This window comes from Plectropomus leopardus, chromosome 11 (genome assembly GCF_026936395.1).
Source record: "Plectropomus leopardus strain MGB_pleo_1.0 chromosome 11, ASM2693639v1, whole genome shotgun sequence".
NCBI classification, from domain to species: domain Eukaryota; kingdom Metazoa; phylum Chordata; class Actinopteri; order Perciformes; family Serranidae; genus Plectropomus; species Plectropomus leopardus.
The window spans coordinates 19,812,591-19,837,054 of record NC_142186.1 but is presented as its reverse complement, the minus strand read 5'-3'; the positions used below and the strand labels follow the sequence as shown (position 1 = coordinate 19,837,054).

Here is a 24,464-nt window from a genome sequence, read left to right as displayed (position 1 = left end):
ACCCAATTTAATGCTCGCCTGGGGGCACAGTTTATCCTGTTCAGAAAGTTTTCAGCATGTGGTGGGAGGAGTGAAGAATTAGTTTTAAAACCAGTCTAAGAAAATGCCAGAGAAATGTTTTAATAGTCTGATCTCAAATATCCTTTTTAGTAACAATTCCTATTTAATTGCCACATAGCCACAATTTACAAGGCTTGAGCTGTTGAGGGGGGAAAGGATTTTAAGAATGAGTTGTAGGACCCACCATTTCACTTCCATTAAAGTTTTTGAACCTCGGATTCAGGAGGAGCAATGCAGACTTCGTTGGCAAACTCTTTACCCTTGCAGCGCTGCTGGACGGGTCATGGGAGTTTGCTCATGTGGTCTACATGTGTTTCGTGGATTTGGAAAAGGCCTATGACGTCAAACATGTGTCCAGTGGATGTTGGCCTCTGCCAGGGTTGTCCCTTGTCACCAATTCTGTTTGTTACATTCATGAACAGGATCTCACGGTGCAGCTGGGGGGAGGAGGGGTTCTGGTTTGTGGACATCAGAGTTTCACCCCCCTGCAGATCATGCGGTTCTGTTGGCTTCATCACACTGTGACCTCCACCAGCATGCACTTGGGTGGTTTGCAACAAAGTGTGAAGCAGCCAGGATAAGAGTCAGCACCTCCAAATCTGAGGCCATAGTTCTCTGACTGTAAATGTTGGATTGCTCCCTCTGGGTTGGGAGAGAGTTTCTGCCCCAAGCGAAGGCGTTACAGTATCTTGAAAGGGACCAGTTGAGGTAGTTAGGGCATCTGATCAGGATGGCCCCTGGGTGCCTCCCATTACAGATTTTCCCTGGTGGGAGGCCCCATAGCAGACCCCAGAACATCTAGTCAGTACATCCCCAGTATCTAATTTGACCTGAGAATGCCTTGGGTCCCCCAGGAGGAGCTGGAAATTGTTGCTGGGGAGAGTCTGCTGCCCCGCAACCCAGCCCTAGATAAGCAGGTGAAGATGGATAGATGGATGGATGGAGTTGCTGCAGGTGTCTTTACTGTAGAGGCCCATGGGGGGAAAAGCATTTTTGGCTTCAGCATGTATTTATGATGGCTGTTGGTTGGAGCCTATGGCCTGTTTGACATTAATGCAGTTTAAGGCACAAAAAGTTTCTTTCTTTAATTTAAAATAATTTGGAAATGGCAGATTGGGTCCTTCATGGGTAGTTTAGTCTATAGCTCTTAAGGGCTGTTTTTTGGGGGTTTTTTTGTTGGTTTTTAAAATCTTAGCAGCATTGTGCTATGTGTCATTGTTCTCTGAGGTGTAATTTAACTCTCTAATAAAGCAGCATACACACTTTTATAAACACATATGGACTCTGCAATATCCTCATCCATCTGTCCCTGAATCTGATTATTAGTCTTTGATGAGATAGAAAACAAATCCTATGCATCTGCTCAGTCAGCCGTCCTTAGCATGCACTAAGTCAGCAGATTTTATACTTGAAAATTCATTAGCACAAATAAACCGACCATGCAGTATTTCTCTCCCGCATGTTGTTCTCATCGAAGTAATGACAGGTGACGTCTGCCCTGCAAACAAGTGGGTACACATAATCCTTGATTCGGTCGTTGTCTCATAAAGAGCAGGAGTGAAGATGCCTGGCTGATAACCTCTGCCTTAATGAAGGCAGCTGTGAGGAGAGACTTAATGGGAATGCACTCGCATTGAGCTGAAAGCAAACTGCTTGAGTGGGAAATAAGAGGTTATGTGAGAGCTGACGGCTTCAGTTGTGAGTTCAAACACAGCAAGATACTTTAACTCTCCTCAGTAATGGGCTGCTCATAGATTACAACACAAAAAAGGTACTTCTGGTGTTCAGAAGTTCCTGAGCCAGCGTTTATTATGATCAGACTGTGTGGGCATCCAATAATGTGTTTTCTGAAACTCACACAATAACAGCATTTACATTGTTGAGTAAACAATCTCACCACAAGGTCAATTTAGCAGCTGTTTTTGAGCATCTTACATGGTCTTCATTAACAGATGAAGTTTTCTCATTTTTATGGCTGGAGGCATTATGCTTTCAGGATGTCTGTCCCATTCTTGTGAACTCGACGTCTGAAGAACACCACAAAGAAATTTCTTCAAATTTGGCGCAAACACTCACTTGGGCTTAAGGATGAACTGATTAGAATTTGGTGGGCAAAGGTCACTGCAGCCCCAGAAAACATGTTTCTGGTGTAACTCAAGAATTCATAGGCTAATTGTGACAACATTTCACACAAATGTTTAGTAGGATAAAATGATGAAGTTATGATATTTAATATCAAAGAGGTCGAAGGAAAACTTTGCAGTGACAACACGATGTACTGTTAAAAGCACTTTTCCTGCCATTACCTCACATCATAACTCAGTAACAGAAGGAAAGACATTTGGTCAGATAATGAATTATACTAATTTTATGTGCCCACCTTGAAACTATGCTAAATGTATATCCCTCTTGTACTGCCAGGGGAAGATGTGAGTGTAAAGCATCCATGTTTTCAAAGACATGAATGTAAACTGTAACTGCATACAACCACAAGGCAGCAGTTCTAGTCCATGGAATTATATGTTTAAATTTTCTTTTTTCTAAGCACTGTACGGACTTCTCATCCATTAGCGTGGACTTTTTGAGTAGACCTTTTTTTAAGTGGCTATAATACATTTTGTTGCTGCCCTCGTCCACAGCAGTATATTGTTTAGCTTCCATGGTGGTACACCCGTCTGCTTTTCTAAACAGGGAGTGTGCAACTGGTACAGTTTATGTACCATATTTATCTGCATTTTCCTCTTTTTCCTCTGCTTTAGCCAGCCGGGAGGGCACCACATGCAGCTTTGCCGATCCGGCCTTCGTGGTCTACTCATCTGTGGCCTCTTTCTACGTTCCCTTCATCGTAACATTGCTGGTTTATGCACAGATCTGTGTGGTGCTGCGCAAACGAGGCAGACGCACCGCCCCACCGCGCAGACACAGCCTGCACACACAGAGCGGGGCTGAGGCAGGAGAAGGTCATCGACACAGGAAGGTAGGGTCACATATTTCGGACATCAACCAAAAACAACTGTCTATGATTTTTAAGCCATTTTTACAGACAGTTTCAGATGGCATGCGTTCTCCCTTTTCTCTTCCAGCAATTTTTGGCATTGATAGATGTTGACCCACAGACTCGCACCAACTTTGATAATATCGCAAAAAAAAAGTTGAGCTGACGTCCATTACTTTCATGTTCAAAAATATAGTTAAAAAGTTTCCGTGCAGACACAGCCTGCTTTTAATTGAGTGTTTGGTCTTCCATCATACATATTTTAAAAACTTCTGACACACTCATTAAATATTCTGTATCAGCTCGTTCCAGCTCTTCGTTGAGGCTGTAAGATGTTTACACTGAATGAAATAGTCACACTCAAGACTCCGCCATTCTATCACATAGAAAAAGTCTAGATACAATAGGATTATCTCTTATCAGTCCCACAGCGGGGATGTTTGCATTGTTACAGCAGCAGATGCTATAGTGCAAAACAAGAAGCATCGGTATAGAAGTAGTGCAGATGTCTTGTGTGTAATTTCATGCTTATTTTTTCAAAAATCCAATTTAACGTATTAGGTGTTTTTGGAAACTTTGGAATCTCCTCTTAGAAATTGAAATAGAGTTCTGTGGTTTTGAACAATGTTTGGCTGCACACATTGAGTTTGTAATGAATGGTCAGGTTGGAGGCCAAAACAACGATATGAGGCAAATTAGAATTTCTTTTAAAGGTCCAGTGTGTAGAATTTAGTGGCATCTAGTTTGAGGTTGCAGAACTGAAACTTCCTCCATGTGCCAAGCATTTAAAAAAAAACATGATGACTATCTAGAGTCAGTGTTTGTCCATTCTGGGCCACTGTAGAAACAACAGGACCCTCTCTGTGTGAAGATATAAACTACTCAGTCTGAGGTAAGAAAAACACAGTGATTCCTTTTTTCAGGTGATTGTATATTATTGAAAACATAGGGCCGCATTCACTGAATTGTTGCCTCATCAGAAATGTTTTTGTGTTCTTGCCAAAAAAAAGAAGGATGTGTTTTTCTTCCCCTCTCTCTTCAAATATCAATATCAACATCAACTTCAAAAATCCAGTACCGGTTGGGCTTTTCCCCCCAAGAATATATTTTGCATGCTGCCTCCTTTTCTTTTTCAGAATAAGTGCACACAACCAGAGGATGTGAAGCTGTGCACCCTGATCCTGAGGCCCTCCACTGGGGGCCCTCAGCGCAAGAAAGTGGTGAGACTCCCAGCAACACAAACAGCCTCTCTCTTCACTGCAGTGATGCTCTGCTTGCTCCCTGTTGTCCCCTCTCCCTCTCACATCCATAAATGTCCCATTCTTTCACTTTTGTTTCATCTTTGCAACCAAGCATCCTCGCCTTTTGTCCCCCAACACCTACCTCCCTCACCACCCCCCTTCCTCCCTCTCTGTGTGTCAGACCCTGGTAAAGGAGGCGGTGGTTCACCCCCTCGGAGTGGAGCCGGGTCAATTCCTACCGCAGACCGAGCAGAGCCTGGCTCCTCCTCCTGCTCCCCAAACTTCCTCCCACTCAGGACGGGCCAGGATCTCCCTGGCCATCTCGGTTGGGCCGGCCCCGGTTCTGCCCTCGACCGTGACACGATCGACCCTGATGCCTCGCCCGCCCACCCTGGAGGATGGCATGAGGGGCCGCGAGGGATGGAGGGAGCGCAGCGGAGGGAGAGAGAAATGGGGGATCACCAAAGAGAGGGTGAGAGGACGGCTGTCGCAGCAGAAGGAGCGGAAGGCAACACAGATGCTCGCTATTGTGCTCGGTGAGCTGAGAGTGATACAGACTAATTGATGAGGTTCTCATCCTCAGACCATATTCACTTACTCAGTACACTTGTAGTCTGTCTCACTTTGTGTGTGTGTGTGTGTGTGAGTGTGAGTGTGTGTATGTTTTCACAAAGCTGCCTGAATATACATAACATAAGCATAGGGGAGACAGGGATTATCGCAACACGTTTTCTCACAGCACTTATAATGAGCTGAATTTTTGTGTGAGAACTCTCAAATTTTGTCCCAAAGTACCCTTATTTCTTGAATACAAATACAATTTTTTCAACTTCTCCAGCTTTATCACAGAATTTGATATTATTATTAATTTGATTTGATGTCAAATGCAAAGAATTCCATTGTTACAATCTGCCCCACTACTGGGGTAAGGTGCAAAATGCTGATGTCTTGAAATACCTGGTTTTGGTGGCACATTCCAAGCAGGAAACAAAGTTATGTCTCAGTAAAAAAACAACCGCTTTTTGAAGCACTATCCCGACAGTTACCACAGAGATATTCAGTCAAAAACAACTGCTTTTCCAGAAACTATGCTGGCAGGAAACACAGCACTTTCAGTTAAAAACAGCCATTTGTTTGTGGTGCAATACTGGCAGGAATTGCAGCGATGTCTGGGTAAACAACTACAGATTGTCGTGGCACTATCCCGTCCGAAAACGCAGCGACCTTGGTAACAAAAAAACAACAACCAAAAAAAACAACAAAGCACTATCTTGGCAGGAAACACAGAGATGACTTGGTAAAAAAACAATTGCTTTTCGTAGCACAATCCAGGCAGGAAATGCAACGCTGTGTTGATAAAATAACAGTTGCTTTTTGTTGCTCTATTCTGGAGGGAAACACAGCTATGACTGTAAAAAACAACAAAAAAAGAAACACTTTCCAGGAGGACATACAGCTATGTCTTGGTAAGACAAAAATTACAACCAAACAAAAAAACAACTGTTTTTTATGAATTTTTCCCTGGTGGAAAAATGGCGACATTAATGAAATGTACAAATATTTGTGGTTTGCAGAAAAGCACAATGCCAACAATTTCTTTTAGAGACTGGGCTGGCCACAACATGCAGAAAACATGCATACACTTATTGTCTTATCACCTTCTTGTCCCTGTTTCCAAGGTGTGTTCATCATCTGCTGGCTGCCTTTCTTCTTGACTCATGTGCTAAAGGCCCACTGCAGGAGCTGCTGTATCTCGCCCTCACTGTACAGCGCTGTCACCTGGCTGGGATACCTCAACAGTGCCGTCAACCCTGTCATCTACACCACTTTCAACATTGAGTTTCGCAAGGCCTTCATCAAGATCCTGCACTGCTGAGAGCTGGAGAGATCAGAACCATCAAGAAAAAACAAAGCCTGACGTTGGTTTGAGATCTGAGGTGAGAGAGAAAGAAGTAGTCAGCAGTTTTGATTCACAGGAAGAACGAGGGTTGAGACAATAGATGGACGATAGGTGAGTTCAGTGGTAAAAGCTTCTTGGGAAGACAAGGGAAATGTAACCAGCAGCTCAAACAAGACTGAAGACAGAAGACATGGCATATACAGAAGGACTGAAAACAGACAAAGAAACTACTAGACGATCATTAAAAGGGAATGTGTGACAATTAAAAGACAACTACAAGAAACAAATAAGGCTTGAGATATTATGGAAGACTTTCGCTGTGTTGTACATACGGTCTGAAAGTGATGTGTGATCTTTCCACGGCAACCAGACTGACAGACTTCCCACGTGACTGTTTTTCCTATACTCAATGTGTGAGACTTTCGCTGTCGTATTTTACTGTAATCTTGACAAACAGCATCCTGTTATTTGTTCGCATGTGCTTATTTTTCTCAGAGGGCTGGAACAAGTTGATGCAAACAAAAAAAACCGTCAGCTAAGAATCCACTACAACCTTCTTTTTTTACTTTCACGCTATTGGATCAATCATTCTTAACACTCCGAAAACCAGCTGATGTTATATCAAGACAGCATTATTGATTTTTATGGCACACAGCACATCAGCAGAGACTTTTATTTCATCTAGTGTGTTCATTTTTTGCTTTACATAAGTATGCATACATGTTAAATTTGGTGGTGTAAATAACCATTTCACTAGTTTTTTTCATTTTTTTGGGATAATTTTGCTAACTTTATTCATCCCAAAGGATTTTCTTTCCTTACCCAAGATGTCCAGTTAAGATTGTATGTCTAGTCAAATAAAATGAAATAAGTAGAATAGAAATAAATATCTGCAAAGTACAAAAGAGTGCAATGCATGAATGAAAGCGTAACCCATTATAAAATACAAGAAATGTAAAAAATCCTTTATTTATACGATTGCGATGTGAATTGTACTCACTCTTCACAGTGGCAGAGAGGTAGTAAACAACCACTAAGAGCCCCAGTCACAATGTCCGGACCTGATTCTCCATGCATTTTGATATTGAGAAAATTACTTATGTAAAGTTAAGCAGGTATTGCACACATTTGAGTCGTTAGTATTCAGACAGGACTCCATGTAAACACTGAGGATTAAATGAGTCTTGCTTTATTTAAAGCCTCCATTCCATCTATGAATCTGGTGAAAAATCTTGCTGAAGGCATTTTTGGTCTAATACTAGGCTTTTGTGAGTGTGTGTGTGCGTGTGCGTGCGTGCATGTGCGTGTGTGTGTTTATTTATCATTTCAATCATTTTCAGAATGAAATGATAATCATGGAAAGGTTCTTTGGCCCCTGAAACATCTGTTTTTTTAATCAAACAACTTATAATTCCTTCCTAAAAACTCCTCCTGCCACTGAACATTGGTAGAAAGTTGGTTTATTGCTTTGGCTTCTGTTATAATTATGTTTATACCATAATACAAATCATTACTATTAATTACAATTAAGAGAATTTCAATCAGGCAAAATACAAAGTGCGTTTTCATCCACCTGTTCTTATGTGCCTTTTTTAATTTGCAGTATTGTAGTCTCACAGCAAGAGGGTTTTGGGTTTGGGATTCTGCGTTTTCGTGCTCTTTTTGTGTCTGCATGGGTTTTCTCCAGGTTCTCCAGCTTCCTCGCGCAGGTTAGGCTAATTGGTGACTCTAAATTAGCTGTAGGTGTGAGTGTGAGCATGAAGGGTTGTCTGTTTCTATGTGTCAGTGCTGTGATAGTCTGTCGCCCAGTGTCAGCTAGGATAGGCTCCAGCCCCGTGACCCCTAATAGGATGAGCGCTTACGGATAATGAATGAATGTAAGTAGTATGAAGTAGAGAGTATGAATATATATATTTACTTGATTTGATTGGTTAACTGGGCCAAGTGTGACACTGAGTGATGCCATTCAGCACCTTGTGCTGAAAAGTTGGGAATATATAACCTTTATGCACGTCTAAAAACCGCTTGAAAAATATAATGGCACCGTACCATAGGTAAACAGTGGTTATGATGGGCCCTAAAGCATTACTTTTAGATTTGGAGAAATATGCCTATTTGTTTTAGTTGTTGTTGGGTTTTTTCATTTTTGTTTTTTCGCTGAAAGCGAAATGAATAGATAGTTAATTATGAGTTGGAACCAAAGGATCATAGCTTAGAATAAAGATTTAATACAGGGGGTGGGAACAGATGGCTTGCTCTCTCTAAAAGTAACATCTGCCAGTGCAGGACTTAAGGGTATAGAGATATGATGTGGTATTAAGTACGAAAAGTTTGAGGGAAACTTACAGCTTGTATCATAGTATTAACTATGATCAGTAAAGTCATACAGTTCCAAAAGATTCAAATGCCATAAAGTGCGACTATCACAGGAAAAGATAAAAGTTTAGTTCACTGTCTGTTATTGCAGCTCCTGACAGTAACCATGCTGTCCTGTCAGTAAAACCCACCGATGGGCCTATCTGCACAGCATAAAACAAATGTTATTAAGTTGCAAATGCTGCGACTCCTCTGGGACTGCTGTGGAGAGCTTGAATGCGAGGCTCCTCTCACCTCTCCGACTATTATCAAAGACAGGGGAAGCTGGCAGAGCTGTGTATCTGAGGAGCTCAGATTGATTTGAGTTGCCAGTCAGCCTGATTGCAGTAAACAAGGACTCTGACACCAATATGGGAGCAAATGCACTGCACGCTTTATTTATTCATTCATTCATTCAGTGTCATGTGCAGGTGGGAAGGGTGCAACTCTATGCTCATTTTATAAACAACAAGCCAGCAATGCTCAGACACTTTTGAAACTTGAGCATGTTTGTGTAGCTATATAAGAGATGTAGCCCTGTAGTACACAAAAAACATTTGAGTAAATAACAAAAATAATACAACAGCAGCTCCAGCAACCAGGGTGAAATCATTGTGACAGCAAGAAAATAGAAAACGTATGGTATTTTACACAGCTAAAAACAGAACATTTAACAAAACACATTTAACAGAAAACTTTGACATCTCACAACAGCAGAGTAGGTTAGACATCCTTTTTTTCACAGCTGATAAAATGTTGTTTTACTGTTACTGTTTTATTTTTCGTAATGAAATATCTTGACAACCACTGTATGGATTGCCATGAAATTCTGTATAGACATTCATGCTCCCCTCTGGATGAACCCTAATGACTTTGGTGTTTACCTGACTTTTCCTTTTTAGATATCATGAGTTTACATTTGTGGGTTTTGGGTGAAATTTCTCAACAATCATTGGATATATTGACATTCTGTATAGACATGTTCTTCCCAGGATTAACTGTCATAACTTTGGTAATCCCATTACATTTCGTCCAGTGACATCATCAGGTCAAACCTTCATTTTGCCCTTTCAATTTAGGACCAGATACCTGTTCTAAATAACTAATAATGTTCCCATCAGCTGTACCTTTACTTTAGCAAAGCAACTGTATTTTAAAACGCTGAACTAAGATGGTTAACATGATTTAATACTTTCTAAACATCAGTATGTAAACATTAGCTGTTATGCACACAATTATTCCACTATTATTCTGATTATGACAGTACTCTGAATATATTTCGTTTAGATATTCCGGATTACATCTTTTTCTGAATTTAGCATTTTCCAATCAAGACGTGATATGTGCTGTTATTATTTGGGCTTTAGGAGCATTCTTTTGACAAGTATACAGCACAACTGGACTGTGTATTTCAGCTGAGGTGTTTACCGCAGTTTGCGACAAATGGCTTCTTGTCTGTGTACAGTTGGCTCTGTGCGTTGTCATGGATATGTTGTACACAAACCAACTGGCCAACAGTTGGCAAGACTGAGCTGTGGAGATGCATGCCCACAAGAAAGGCCCACATCTGGTCAGAGGGAGAAACACCTATTTTTAAACATATCCAAAAACTTGAATCTTAGCAGCATTTTGGATATGTGCAAATATCACAACGCCGACCTTTTAAAGAATGTGGTCGAAGGAGTGAAAGAGGGAGTCTGTGTTCGCACAGTTAAACAAGTCCGCCACTCATAGCAAACTTTGAAAAAAATCCTGTTTTCATGGAAATACACAAAATGACAAGTGGCTACAGCACCTCCACTTTTCTTCATTTTGACGTTATAAACGACTTGTTAGGGCACAAATAGTGAAGCATGCACAGCTGCATGTAAACAGAAATATTAGTCCCAGTTGGCATCGGGTGTTGTTATGGTGTCAGAAAGACATTGGTGTCCTATGTTGGACAGACGTTAAATTTTGGTTGAAACGAAAATGGGGTTAACGATATTTTAAATGTATAACAACATTAGTATTTCATGATGTGTGGGCGTTAACATTATGATGTTGTAAAGATGTTAGGCTTTGTCCTCTATACTGTTGTTATTCTACATCAAGGGCGTCACATTGCCACGAGTTGTCTGGAAGACATTGATTTGATTTCTTTACAAGACAACTGAAAATAAAAAAAATCAATGTTGTCTGTCATCATCATTCTATGTCAAACTCACATTGGCATCAGACATCCTGACACTGAGTTTTGGTCACCAAATGCCATAACCTAAATTCAAACCAAAACCATCGTCAGACTACATTGGTGGCCAGCCGTGCTAGGATATTCTTTTTCATTAACTATATAACAGCTTAGGAGGAATATTGGCTTTTTCAGAACAAAGGACTATTTTGTGCACATTAATGTATGCTGTGTTAGCATGCTAATGTTAGCATTCAGCTAAAAACCTCACAGAGCTGATAGCATAAAAACTTTTTCCCTTTTTTTCTGTCTTATGTTTTTGTAGTCATTATATATAATTAACAATCTGTTTCTGTTTTTGTTTTGTTTTTTTTTAAATGTATTCATTTAACCTTTTTTGTTTATTTTTCCCCCGTTACTGTTTAATTTTATGAGTAGCATTCATTCATTTTTATTTGTTTTATAAAATGTATTTTCCATCATGTTTACTCCACTGCAGATGCTGTGTCATACCTGCCCTCAGGTGATAGAGTCACGTCTCCGCCATCATGTTTGATCTTTGAAGTGAACCCAACAGTGTAACCTAGAAGATGCTGAGTAACACTCCAACTTGGGTTCCTTGTTGCAGTCAGCACCTCGCACTGTTCGAGGCAGTAACGTGATAGGACGAACAAAATACCCTTGAGAAGACTGGACTTAACCACACACGCACGCACGCACGCACGCACGCACGCACGCACGCACGCACGCACGCACACACACACACACACACACACACACACACACACACACACACACTACGCCTTTTCTGATTCATAATAGGAGTATGATTATTGGATACATATCTTTCAACTATGAGAAATTCAACTCCTCGACTCTGTGAATGTGCTTCTGTCCATGTGGCCATTATGATCCTCAGTACTTGTGAGTGGGAGCAACTCACTGGTGTGGTGTACATTACCCTCTGTTGTTAAACTCTGACCCAAGCTCACAATTATCCCCATGCATATTTCATAGACGCCCGATGACAAGAGTGCATGTATCTGTTACTGACCTGACTGCTGCAGCCTCGCCTGTTCTGACCAGAGGAGAAAGATTAAGTTGGAGAGGGAAGAAGAGTAGGCTGGAAGGAGGAGGAAGATGATGAAGGGCTCGACACAATGAAAGGATTAAGTGGTAACTGAAGAGAAGAGGAGGACAGCGGTTGAATCGCAAGAGAAGGGTTGACAAACTGCAGAAACTTTTGCCACCTGAAGATAATGGATTCCCAGTAGCGGAGCACATTTCTTTGTATTAAAGATGCAGCAGAGCAGACGGGCGTTGTCTGTGTCTTGTCACTGACGGTGTGGCAGTGATGTATTTCTTTTCCCCACAGTGGTACAGAACTGGTATAACAAGTGGAGGAGACGCACTCGGATGAATAATCCCGCGCATACAAATGAGGCTGACACGTGTAAATCTGTACGGCTGACATTCGGGTGAGAACACTTGAAAACATGTTTAGAGAACACAGATATAATGAGATTTGAAGATGTGAGCTGGTCAGAGAGTGTGTGTATAATCAACAACCAGTTGGCCTAATTCACCAACCTAAAAAAACCCAATTACAGATTTCTATAAGATTCTGACATTCATCGTTTCCTTATTTGTTCTTAGATGAGAACTGACTCTACGCACAGTCAAGAGCACACTCACGCATGTTTGATGGCTGACTGTTGTGCAAAATATTTGGTTATTGCATTTTTTTCCCAGCTCTATAATTTTATACTATGGGATTTAAATTTCAATAATATTTAGTAATTTATATTTTTTTTTTACATTTTTTTCACTATTTTTCAGAGCATTATGATATTTTAAAATAAACAATACACCTCAACACAACACTTCTATTCGCATTAATTATGGTAATTCTTAGGAGAGTACTTTATCTGGCCTTCTTTTGTATTTGCTTATGAGTTACATGTTCTTTCATCAGTATTTTCCTCAGAGAAAGCTTTATATTTTTTTATTTGGATATTATCAAAGTCAGACTTTTAATTTCTTTGAGGTAAACCATTCTAATTTTGTCTAATCATTTCACCAGGTTTAATTACCAAGATCCAATCTGATATTTCCTTCAAAAGAAGCAAATTTGCATAATGCGAGATAATAAAACAGACTTTTGAAAGGCTGTAGACTTATTTGCTATTATTTGAGAATATCAGCCCTCAATACCTTAGTTTTATTCTGAACTCATGTTTCTTTGTCATTTTTAATCCTTTTGCAGGACTCTGCTGAGGATTCAGGGTTTCTTTCCATTTTGGTGTCCCTCCTCTCAGGTCAGCCATGTCTGAAATCCAGCAGATCTGATCCAGACCAACACATGTATGCAGCTAATCAGACCTCACAAGCGCTCATTTCAAGACCAACACCAGCAGCTTTACAGGTATGGATTTGCAGGTCCAAGCAGGCAGCAGCACTTCTGATGCTCAGCAGCCAGTTGTTGCATCACTCTATCCAGCCCTTGAGCACTGGTCATCAACATCTTTTCAAAGTCCAGCCAGTTGCGAAGTATTGAGCATATCGTCTCTGGTCCCCTCTACAGTCCTCACACTCATGCCTCACTATAAACCCCCAGCCAACACACACCCAGAGCCTCCATCAATTTATGATGTAACATCAGAGCCTCAACTTCCAGGAACTTCCTCCTCTCCCTCTGGTCCCTCAGAGGCCCCAGATCAAAAAACCCCAACTTCACCACATCCTTATAGTGATAATCCCCAGGAAGTCCAGCAGAGGAAACCGTCAGATGGAGGCCCACTGGAGGAGGGATCAGTGGGTCTCATGTTACCCAAAGATCTCCCTGATGAAGAGCCAGGTACGGCAATAATTCAGGGTGTTGGTTTGATGTTGAGTATTAATGAGGCCTGACATAGACTCTACTTTAAAACAACACAGTCCCAAACCACTGCAGCATTCAGCCCTTTGAAACCTTGAGCGACCTCACCTCAGACGCCTTACAGGTATTTAAACCTTTGAACACTAAGCAAAGTGGTGCAATTTCTGTAAAACAAACAGGAAAAAAAGAGCAATTTGGTAAGAAATGTCCCGCAAATTGCAAGAAATTAGCAGATTTAGAAAATGATTTTTTTTTTAAAGCTATGGGAAAAAAGTGAGTGAAAAAATGATATTTTTAATTATCTAATTACATATTCAAAGCTATGTTACAGAATTATTATAATTTTTGCACTGTTTTTCCAGGTAATTTCCTTGTTTGTTTGTTTTCTACTTTCTTTTTCTTTTCTTTTTTAATGTTAAAAGCAGCAGATAATCACCAAATGACCTTTAATTGAGTGATAACATTCAAACTGTGTTTAAGTACACTATATGACCAAAAGTATGTGGAAAGGTGTTTCCAAAATCTTGAATATTAAAGAGATCAGAAAGTAAAAGACGTGAGGTGATTATGTTGCTGAATAAATGAACATTTAACACGCTGTCAGGTTCTGCATCTGCACAGACAGATCCTTAAATTGTGCTCTTGTTTTTTTTGTGGTTTTTTTTTCCACTGATGACATATGAGGTGCTTTATCCTTTATAGTCACATTAACTCTTTGAAACCTGGACTGACAGTTTTCTTGTGCATCATTCAGATGCCTTCTACATGCATTTGAAACCTGAGCAAATTGGTTTGATTTCTTTTGAAAACATAAAAGGCAATGAGCAACTTTGCAAGACATGTCCCGCAAATTGCAATATTGATTGATTGATTGATTGATTGATTAGTTTATTGAAGTGCCATGCACTTAATTGTGCCCAGCCCACATGGGCTTACAAGACACTGACAATACCAATACAAAAAAACCCCAAAAAACAAAGATGGTCGCGTAGCCCTTTCTAATATGTCCACAGAACAAAATATATATTATCCAAGGAGCATTTCATAATATACAAACCAATAATAAACAATTATACTGGATACAGTGTTTTCTGGCATAATGTCCATGCATTTTCAATGAATCTGGTGAAGGCATAAATCTCGTCCTTAAAGAGCCATATCAACATATCGTACTCAGCCAACCAAAATAAGTCAGGCTAGAACTCAAGAGAAGTAAATGACCTGAAAATTAGTTTTAAAAAAGAGAGAGATGAAGGAGATGGAACAAGAGAGAATTATTAGAGGACAGTTATGAAAAATAGGAAAAAAAATGCCCAGAAAACTATATTTATAATTAATATTATAACTGTTATTGACAATTTCATCTATATATCTATTTATTATGTTGTTTCTGTTTTTTGTTTAGTTTGTTTTATTCTCCTTTTTTAACCCCCCTCCCCCTAAATTTAGGGTAATTTTCATGTAGCTTGTAACTTGTAACTTGTAATGTCTTCCCATGTTTTTGAAGGAAATCAAGACAATTTGCTCAGGTTTCAAGATTTGGCTCAAGATTTCATGACTTGAAACAAGTATAGTAACATTTTTCAAGGGTGTTAGAGACACACTGCTCCATCTCCTGTGAAAATCATATTGATACAGTGTCCAATACAAACTTTATTTTGCACACCAAGTGTCCTGCATGCATTTTCCCTTTAAGATAAATCATTGCTACTGTCTGTAGGATTGTTTTCATTATGCACTGTTCTCTCCCCTCTGAAAATGTCTGTGATTCATTTGTGTAAGCTATTTTTCATCCTCCCCTTAGAAAGCAGCCTTGACCCATTACAGAGCCACTCATAAGTTCCTGACTCCTATTCCCCCGTCTATCAGAGTGGTTTCTTATCAGCTCTCAGATGAGAAAGATACAATAACATTTGTCAGAGTTTCACCAAAACACAGAGTGCTGAGGAAGCTGTTGACAGCCGCAGTAATAACACCATAACATGGGAGAGTACTGCTGTGCAATCTATTTTATTGCTGTTTGACCTCAAAATGGCCTTTGGTACTATTGGTCACAGCATCTTTTCGAGGATTCATGGCAACGGCTTTCTCACAACACCCTATGAATTGTAACTAACAAATAGAAAAAAATGATTTTCTACTGGTGAAAGTGATGAAACATTTCCCAGAGGTCTATTCTCAGACCTATAATATTAATTATCCTCCTCAGGTGTATCATACGTTAGTTTTATTATGCCTTTTACCAGTGCAATGTGAGCCATATGGACAGTTTTAATGATCAAATTCTAACTAATGATCTTGGCTTGTGGCAAGGTGGAACAACATTGTCCTTTTAAAATGGAAATTGGCACACAACATTTAGAAAACCAAAGTGCTGCATGTTTAGACTTTCTAAGCTTGTTCTGTTTGGGTTTTTTTTTCATCTTACCAAAACATGGTGGCCCAAAAGATAGCATGAAAGAAAAGAAAGAAATCTGAAAATATGATAAAAATATGCCCAAAAGTGCTGAAAATTATTGTTTCTTATGATCTATGTATATATTTTTTTCTATAAAAAATTTAAATGTAAAATTACAGTAAATATAGATATAGCTTTGTTGACATTTTACTCCTCTCCCTTTTTTCAACTAATTTTGAGGTCTTTTTTTTTATCACCTTTTTCTATATTCTTTAAATTCATGTGACATTTCTTTCCAAGTGAGTCATTGCCTTTTCCTCCATGTTTTTTTTTTCTCAAAGAAATCAAATCAGTTTGCTCAGGTTTCAAAGGGTTAAACTGATTCTGAAAGGTGTCTGAATGCAGCACAAGAAAACTGATGTTGATCTGGGTTTCGAAGGGTTAAAGAATGATAAGGAGTTAAATGTGTTTATCATTTGTTTCTCATTTGTTTTAGCCAATCCACTGTCTAAGCTTCAGGCACAAAGAGAAGCGATGATAAACCCATCTCATCAGCTTATTCTCCAGTTTCATTTTAGCTCGGTGTATATTGAATATATTCAATAGTATAAAATATGTCCCAGTAGGTAGCACTAAACTGATATAAGTTGCACATAAAAATGTCTCTTAGGCGAAAAAATAATAACTTGCCCCCCACAGTTCACGTTTGACTTGCCTTAATATTTACCACAACATCACCGTCAGTCCCCCTGCTGCTGCAGAATGCTGCAATGAGGCTTTTATCAAAAAACTGCTGAGAGCTTCGACGTTACACCAGTGTTCATTTGCCTCGGGTGGCTGTCAGTCAACCATAAAATTGATTTTCACTTTACAAGGTATTACGTGCAGCTCATGCTTTACCTCATATTATGGATGTGCTCTGTCCTCAATTCACTCAGGAACTCTGAACAAAACCTTCTGATGATCAAGCTTTTAACAGAGTCGGCCCAGAGAGCCTCGGGCAGCTTGTCTCTCAACACCAGACTGACCGGCTCAGTCCAGAGTTCTGAGAAATAATTTACAACACACCTTTTCTGTCAGGCATTTTAATCTGTGCTGTTTGTTAATACATTTTGAGCTGTGTATTTGTTGTTGTTTTATAGTGTATTTGTGTGTGTATGTGTGATAAAAATAATGTTTACTTGTAAAGATAAAAGGTTTATTCTCATAGTCTCTCTATTAGCATGAACTATTCAAAATTATAATTAATTAAAGTGGCTATAACTGATTATCTTTTAACCCAGCCCTCGTGTTAACAGCACTTAATAGCATATGTGAGCTCCTTTTGGTTAACTCACACCACATTTTAGCTACAAAAGGCTGTTTTCAGAAAAAAAAAAAAAAAAGTAACAACAAATCAACACTGTACACTACCTGCTGAGCACCAAACAACAGGCAGTCACAGCTGATGACTAGCTGATGAACACAGTGGAGCATTTAGCAACTAAAATGCCAATTATTTACTTGAAATGTGACAATATGTCAATGCAGTGATCTTAACTTGTTTCTGTTGCCCTCAAGTGGCCAAAAAAGAAGTAAGTGCAGCCTCGTTTGGTTAATCTGCAGTAACTAAGAATTTAGAAAAGATAAAGCACAAACTTAATCCAGGAACAGTTTGTACAGCCCAATCCTACACCTAAAAATTAGAAAAGAGGATTATGTTCTTTGGTCTTGAAACTATGTGATTTAAAGATTTGTTTAATTGTTTGTTTTTATTTGTAGAGTCAGAGCCTAAAGCCTGTTCATCTCGTGAGTTGCTGCTGTTTTTCAGCGTCCCTGTTATTCTCAAACTGGTCATCACCTCTGCTCTCCTAGGTAATTTACCCCATTTCAATTTTTGTTAAAGACCAAATCCAGCTAAAGAGTTTAACAAATTCAATATGCCAGTAAACATGTTCTCTCTGAAGTTTTCTCCTAAATCTTGAATGAATGTAAATGATTTTTCAGAAAAACTGAGCCAGAGTTTACAGTAATGAACATTTTGTGGGGTCAAAATAATTTGGTGATGTTAAAATACGTGTCCTTGATAAATGACTTTTTTGTGATAAAATTATGTACTATTCAAGTTGTCATGTCACTGTTTTTCTTCTCTCTTGAAATCAGTCAAGTACCTGGTATTCCCCTCTGAGTTAGGGGAACCGCCTCCTCCTCTCTGTGCTGTGAAGGGGAACTGCAGTGTCCCGACTCAGCTGCCTGTTCTGTCGAAGAATCCAGCGAACCAGACAGAGAACATTACAGCAGGTTTTAAAAAATTAGAATAAAATGAATATATATTACTCTGATTAAGAACTGCGAGGATTGAATGTTCATGCTATTGTAATTGTCTGCTTATCTATCATAGACAGAAGATTATTAAACATCCATAGACTGTCTGGCAGTTAATACCTCAAGTTTAATAGCCTGATTGTGGAGGGAGCATTACTGGAATATTATTTGAATCATTTACTATATTAAACTGCTAACGTACTTTTACTGAATTCAGTTATTCATTTTATTTATCCTCTCACATCCAGACTGTCCAGCTCTGGTCGGTGATGGCCGGCGTATTGTTGGAGGGACCTTTGCAGCCAGGGATAAGTGGGGCTGGCAGGTCAGCATGCACTGGAGAGGGAGACACGTCTGTGGAGGTGCCATCATCTCCCCTCACTGGGTCATCACTGCAGCTCACTGCTTTGCTGAGTAAGAGGTGGATATGGGGAATGAAAGTAAAAAAGATACGGAAACTCAGAGTCAGATACAACCAGGTAGTGATATACCACATCTGCAGATCCACAGTGAGGAGGGCTGCACTCAAGACCATATCAGTCAAGTCAGAGTTAATTCTGCTAGTGCAGTTCCCATTCAAAACAGGCCTTATCAGAACAGGGTGATAGCTTGGCTCCCAGTATTGAGTCAGCAGTAATTTTTTATATGCAGAAAAGGAAATCTGTATTGAGAATTTAAATTATTTGAATTTGATGTTTTTATCACGTACTATTCAAATTGACTAAGAGTGTCATGTCACTGTTAATCTTATTTAACATTAATCAAGTACCTGATATTCCCTTGTGAGATCCCTTACATAAAAATCACATGGATTTCACAAGTGCAAAAACCCTTGTGGTCACATGTGAAATATGTGAAATATGTGATTTGTACATGAGTTCAGGTGGTTTTTAGAACACTTTCATGGTATTTTTGTGTGAGGCCATGCAAATTCCCATGAGAAAATTATGTTCATATGTGGTCACATGTGATCACATGTCTCTCCTACATGTAAACATGTTAACATGTGAATTCATGTTTTTGAAGTGAAAGCTCTCCACAGCAAGCAGAAACACTGCATCGATGAATATGTGAAGTATCACCAAGATGGGACATCCTCAAACCTAGTTATTGCTGGCAGCTAGCTATTTGGGACCAGGCTATTTCAGGGAACAAATGCATTCATACTGAAAGTTACATCACTAATTCGTGAAATGTTTGAGTTTTTACAGTGTAACATGCCTGGTCTCTCGTTCTTCATGCCGTTCTTGAATGCACTGTGGTGAGCGATGGCTAGTGAGCTGTAATCAGTATGCTGTTCAGCAGTGTAACAGTTATCGGGCTCCCTTCTCAATACACTACCGAGTTTACATAACACACTAGAAATAAATATGTCTGAAAGATCCCAAGAGCTTGCATTCAACACTGGTCCTCGGCAATACACCCGCTGAGTGTGAAGTAGATCAGATGAATGGTTGTCGAGATAACTGAAGGACAGACATACTGTGCAGACAGACAGACTGCTTCCATTTTACTTGGATGTTCTCATCTAATCAAGTCAAGAGCAGATACAAGAAAAAATGATAGCAATTCAGTTCCCCCATTAGCATCTTTTGCACCCAGAACCACAGAGTTTCATGAACATCACTGATCTGTCTGCGAGGGCTCTTTCTCTTGAACATTTACTTCAAATTTGGGGCTAATAGTGCAAAGACATTTTGAGCATCACAACAAACTGTAAGCAGCTATTGAAATTATTTGTAGCACTGGAGCACAAAGGAAAATCAGTACTGACCAAAACTGAGTGCCTTCTGGTCATGACTGGTTGGTAAGCTTTGATTCACTCGCCTCTATTAAGCAGTTATATAAAATAATTGCAATGACTTCATATTATTGTAATAATATGTTGCAGTAATGTTATAAAGTAACACATTTAGAATTATTAGTTTAATTTTCATCCTGCTCGAAACTTGCAACACTGTTTAAATGTTCTGTTGTGATTTATTATATCAGTCAAAGAGCCAGTTTAGGCTGGAAACAGCGTGCTTTTTCTAATGTAATAAACAGAACTTTTAAAGCTTAGCAGGCATTAATTACAATATAGTTTTTTGGACTCAGACTTGAGGCAAGAAAGATGTGATTGTGTGTGTTGCACACTAATTTATGATACCGATCTACTAATAATCTAGTGATTTATGACAAAAAGACAAACAGTACACAAGGGTTTATTTTAGGCATTATAGTGACCCACTGCACTTCTCATCTGACAATCAGCAGGGTGCATATCAAGACCAGACCTCATCAGAGGAAAAACTGTGTCAGTGTAGTCAATAATCTCTCTCACAGTAAGATAAAAACAGGCATTGATCTGTGCCCACTGGGACCACTTAACTTGAACTCAGACCACAAACGTTTGTGTCTCTCAGCAGCAACATGCTTGAAGTGGCAGACTGGCTTGTGGTGGTGGACACAGTCAGTATTGCTGACAGCTCTCTGGGGAAACGTTACAGAGCACTGCAGGTCCTCTACCACCCTCGCTTCAACAGTTACAACAATGACTATGATGTTGGCCTGCTGCGCACCATCACTGACATGGACATGAAAGGTAAGAGGAGGGGGCTCCATCTGTTGGCAGGACTGGGCAAAAGCACATCATGTACCATGTTACACTTCATAAATTGTCCTGAAAAATTGCCCTTTACATGTCTTCCCCACAGTAACTCCAATTTTAGTCAAAACTGAGTTAATGACTGAAATTAAATCTTTGGGCATTTGTTCTATCTTGTAGCAAAATTTTCAGGTTCAGTCTTCTGTTGTAGGGAAAATATGGTGCAACAGTGGTGGTAAATGGAAAGAATGAGGACGATTTAACAGCAAAATAATGGATATTGTGACAATGACCATAAGATTGGTGATGAAGATAATGTACTCTTAATTTAGGTCAAACCTGATGACATGAATATCACAGTAAAATGATTGAGGATTGCCTCAAATTTTATCTGTTACTACTTTGTAAAAACAAACAAATGAAGTAAAGTTGAATCTTGTGGGGAATTATAACAGTTTCCATCATACTGAAGAAAATAAGACCCAAAAAATTGTAGTGACTGCTTTTATTGGGTCATAGACCAAATCCTTGATCATTATTGTCAGGCAGAAAAATAATAATCTCCAGCAGATCTTTATACAAATACTGCAAGTCAGTGTTAAGTTATAAACAAATTTTTATTTTAACTGTATGCAGTTGATCTTTGGTGTTTATATATTGCATTGCAACACTTTTTCTGTTTTACTGGTATACCTTCAGTATACCAGTATGGTATACCCCACAGTTCTGGTAGATGGATTTTTTTAAATTTGCATTTTCCTGTTCAAACTATTTCTTCATCTTTTTATTGCAATGTTTCTTGATTTTTGAAATGCTTAAGTCAGTCATTTTCTGTAACCGCTTGTCCTCGTAAGGGTCGCGGGGGGGCTGGAGCCAATCCCTGCTGTCATCAGGCGGAAGGCGGGGTAGGCAGGGCAGACACATATAGACCATACACACTCACAGTCACACCTAAGGGCAATTTAGAGTCACCAGCTGCATGTCTTCGGACTGTGGGAGGAAGCCGGAGAACCCACGTAGACACGGGGAGAAACTCCGCACAGAAGGGCCCCCCGCCCGGACCGAACCCCGTTCTAACTGGGATTTGAACCAAAGACCCTCTTGTTGTGAGGCAGCAGTGCTAACCACAAAGGCACCATGCCACCCTGAAATGCTTAACTTTATTGTATTTTCTCTTACTGCGTTCATGTTGTTCACCAAAACACCAAACCAAGATCCTTGTATGACTTGGCAACAAACAACTATCTTTATGTATAACTCTTTTAAAAGCCTAATTAGAAAACAAAAAGACACAAGAATTTTACATGCTTGTAAGGAAAACAAGAGAAGTGACTGACATTTTATAACTATGTAGAGGAACTTGGCTTAGAAAATAACTGATAATATGTGATCTCGTATCATACATGTGATAACCTTTATGTTTTTATGACTTGGCCGATAAATGTAAGATTATGTTACAATCCGATTGCTGTGTGTTGTTTGTAGGTGGGGTGCGGCCGGTCTGTTTACCCAGTCCAAGGGAGTCCTTTCCTGCTGGAGCGGCCTGCTGGATCACAGGCTGGGGATATATTCATGAAGGAGGTGTGTTACACTCGCACAGACACTCTGATTATGCTTTATTTGGCCTTTTTTATTGCAGTGATTTACTCATATCATCAAATTAGGAGCACAAAAATCACTTTGCAACTGATCCTACATCCTATGGTCCTCACAGCCAACTCAAGCCCCTAAGTAATTTGACCCCACCTTTAATTATTTATGCAGAAACTCCTCAAATAATTTCCCTCCTAGGCTGGTTGGCTGCAGTAAGTAATTCATACAAATTTTCTTAACCTCCCTTTGACACACTCACAATTAGTCTTTTCTTCTCTCATTTCTCTTCTTTCTGCTCTCTGTCAGGTTTTGTGTCAGATGAGCTGAGGCAGGCTCAGGTCAAGGTCATAGCTCAACCTGTCTGCTCCCACCCGAGCGTCTACGGCATGTTCCTGACTCCTCGTATGATTTGTGCTGGCACTCTGGAGGGAGGAGTGGACTCATGCCAGGTACACACTTAGCGATAAACAATCTCCATATAAACCTAGCTGATACAGGTCTATAGAGAATACATTTTACAATAGATGTCCTAGGTCAGACTTGCATCATTTCAGTCACCATTAAGTGTGCAAGCATTGTTCAAAACTTGGAGTATAATTTTGGCTCAATGATTTGCTCCAATTTTAAGGGAGACAGTGGTGGGCCCCTGGTGTGTGAGACAGCCAGTGGGGACTGGAGGTTGGCAGGGGTGGTGAGCTGGGGAGAGGGCTGTGGACGGCGCAACAAACCAGGTGTTTACAGCAGAGTAACCCAACTGATCCACTGGGTTCAAAGATATGTAGAGGTACTGTATAAAGTGAAAGTCCCTGTTTTGTGGTTTCATGTTGAAGCTGTCCCAAACTGTTGATGTTCTTGCTCAATTTTTAAATGCAGATTATATCAGACTGAGGAACACTGACTGTGACAAAACCTGGAGCTTTGATTTTGCACCATGAACTTGAGAGGGAGAGCAGTTTGACTTCTTTTGATCCTATAAAGCAGGTTATAGGGATAAAACTGGATTACGTCATAACTCTTGGGACTGTCACATACTCTACGAGTGCTATCTTTTATGTGCTCGTCCTTCCCATAATCTATTGTTCAACCCAGGTTAAAGTTTATCAAATTCATGCTCCAATTGTGTTCATGCAAGTCGGGGCAGAAGCAGTTTCTTTAATAACAAATAATGGAGAAACAATGCAATAAAACAGGTGGGACAGTAAATACACTTACTGGCTCAGTAAGACATGCTTGATGAGATCGTGTTGTACAGACAAAGGGCTGTAACTTTTTATACCTTGCTGGACTTTTTTTTTTTCAGAAGTCACATAATACACTTAAATTTCCTTCATGGAAATATAATAAACTATATTTGAGGTTGATGCTGGCATTTTTCCTTTTTTTTTTTTTTTGGTGCAGGACAAACCAGAAGAATTTGAGGAAGCTACAACGGCCACGACTGACACCTCACAAGAACCTGGCACTCATAACTGAGACAGTTGTCAATAAAGACACAAATCAACTGTATCTGCTTAATTTCTAAAAAAATAAAATAAAATTAACAAAAAGCATTATACTGTTATAGGTTTAGAAAGTGTTCCACTCTGTTGCTTTCATATTTTTTTTGTCTCTTTTTCTTTGTCAAAGTAACAAATTTTCAGGATCCCTACCAAAAATGTCTGTCTATGTCATGTGTTTATGACAAAACAAACAAAGCAATAACATGTCTAGGCTATAAAGTTATCACTTTCAGTTATTAAATATCAGTGTTAGTATTGGCAGTGTCTAAACACAGGGTGTTCAGCCCACCACCATTTCTGTTTAAATAAACATTTTGCTATGTTTTGTCAGGGCTGAACAACCCAGATGTGGAAGGCTAGGAAATGCAGACCAAATTAAAGCAGTTGGGGCTTTATTAGTAGGAGGAATGCTAAAACAAAAAGACAAAGGGTGAATACAAGTGTATTCAGGCAGACATTATTAAAAAACTAAATAGAATTTTGA

At 39.5% G+C, this 24,464-nt stretch overlaps 2 protein-coding genes across 6 annotated transcripts in view; both read left to right on the top strand.

Moving 5' to 3' along the window:
• The window catches only part of drd2l (dopamine receptor D2 like), a 28,651-nt gene extending 17,905 nt beyond the window's left edge, over positions 1 to 10,746 (top strand). For 3 of the 4 annotated variants that reach the window (XM_088084250.1, XM_088084248.1, XM_042490133.2), the window contains 4 exons: positions 2,820 to 3,037; positions 4,192 to 4,275; positions 4,478 to 4,832; positions 5,976 to 10,746. In XM_088084250.1, coding sequence (XP_087940376.1) covers positions 2,820 to 3,037; positions 4,192 to 4,275; positions 4,478 to 4,832; positions 5,976 to 6,172 — 854 coding nt within the window. In that variant the 3' untranslated portion in view covers positions 6,173 to 10,746. Of the gene's footprint in view, positions 1 to 2,819; positions 3,038 to 4,191; positions 4,276 to 4,408; positions 4,833 to 5,975 lie in introns of all 4 variants that reach the window. The other variant, XM_088084249.1, reaches the window with a different exon arrangement.
• A 2,399-nt stretch (positions 10,747 to 13,145) lies between these two features.
• Positions 13,146 to 23,987, top strand: LOC121945411 (transmembrane protease serine 3). 2 transcript variants are annotated; one of them, XM_088084251.1, is made up of 9 exons: positions 13,146 to 13,578; positions 17,759 to 17,851; positions 18,140 to 18,277; positions 18,550 to 18,715; positions 20,707 to 20,885; positions 22,374 to 22,469; positions 22,788 to 22,930; positions 23,110 to 23,265; positions 23,880 to 23,987. In XM_088084251.1, the coding sequence occupies exons 1-9, from the start codon at positions 13,149 to 13,151 to the stop codon at positions 23,952 to 23,954; spliced, it is 1,476 nt and encodes a 491-aa protein (XP_087940377.1). In that variant the 5' UTR covers positions 13,146 to 13,148; the 3' UTR covers positions 23,955 to 23,987. The 2 variants fall into 2 exon arrangements, with proteins under 2 accessions (XP_087940377.1, XP_042345503.2); XM_042489569.2 differs by having other exon boundaries at positions 13,149 to 13,578; positions 20,710 to 20,885.
• The last annotated feature ends 477 nt before the right edge of the window (positions 23,988 to 24,464 follow it).

Excerpts from the sequence above, each read along its gene's own strand:
- LOC121945411 (XM_088084251.1), top strand. The coding sequence starts at position 13,149 with ATGGATTTGCAGGTCCAAGCAGGCAGCAGCACTTCTGATGCTCAGCAG. Across the intron at positions 17,852-18,139 it reads CATCACCTCTGCTCTCCTAG|TCAAGTACCTGGTATTCCCC; the intron begins GTAATTTACCCC and ends TCTTGAAATCAG. Across the intron at positions 18,278-18,549 it reads GACAGAGAACATTACAGCAG|ACTGTCCAGCTCTGGTCGGT; the intron begins GTTTTAAAAAAT and ends TCTCACATCCAG.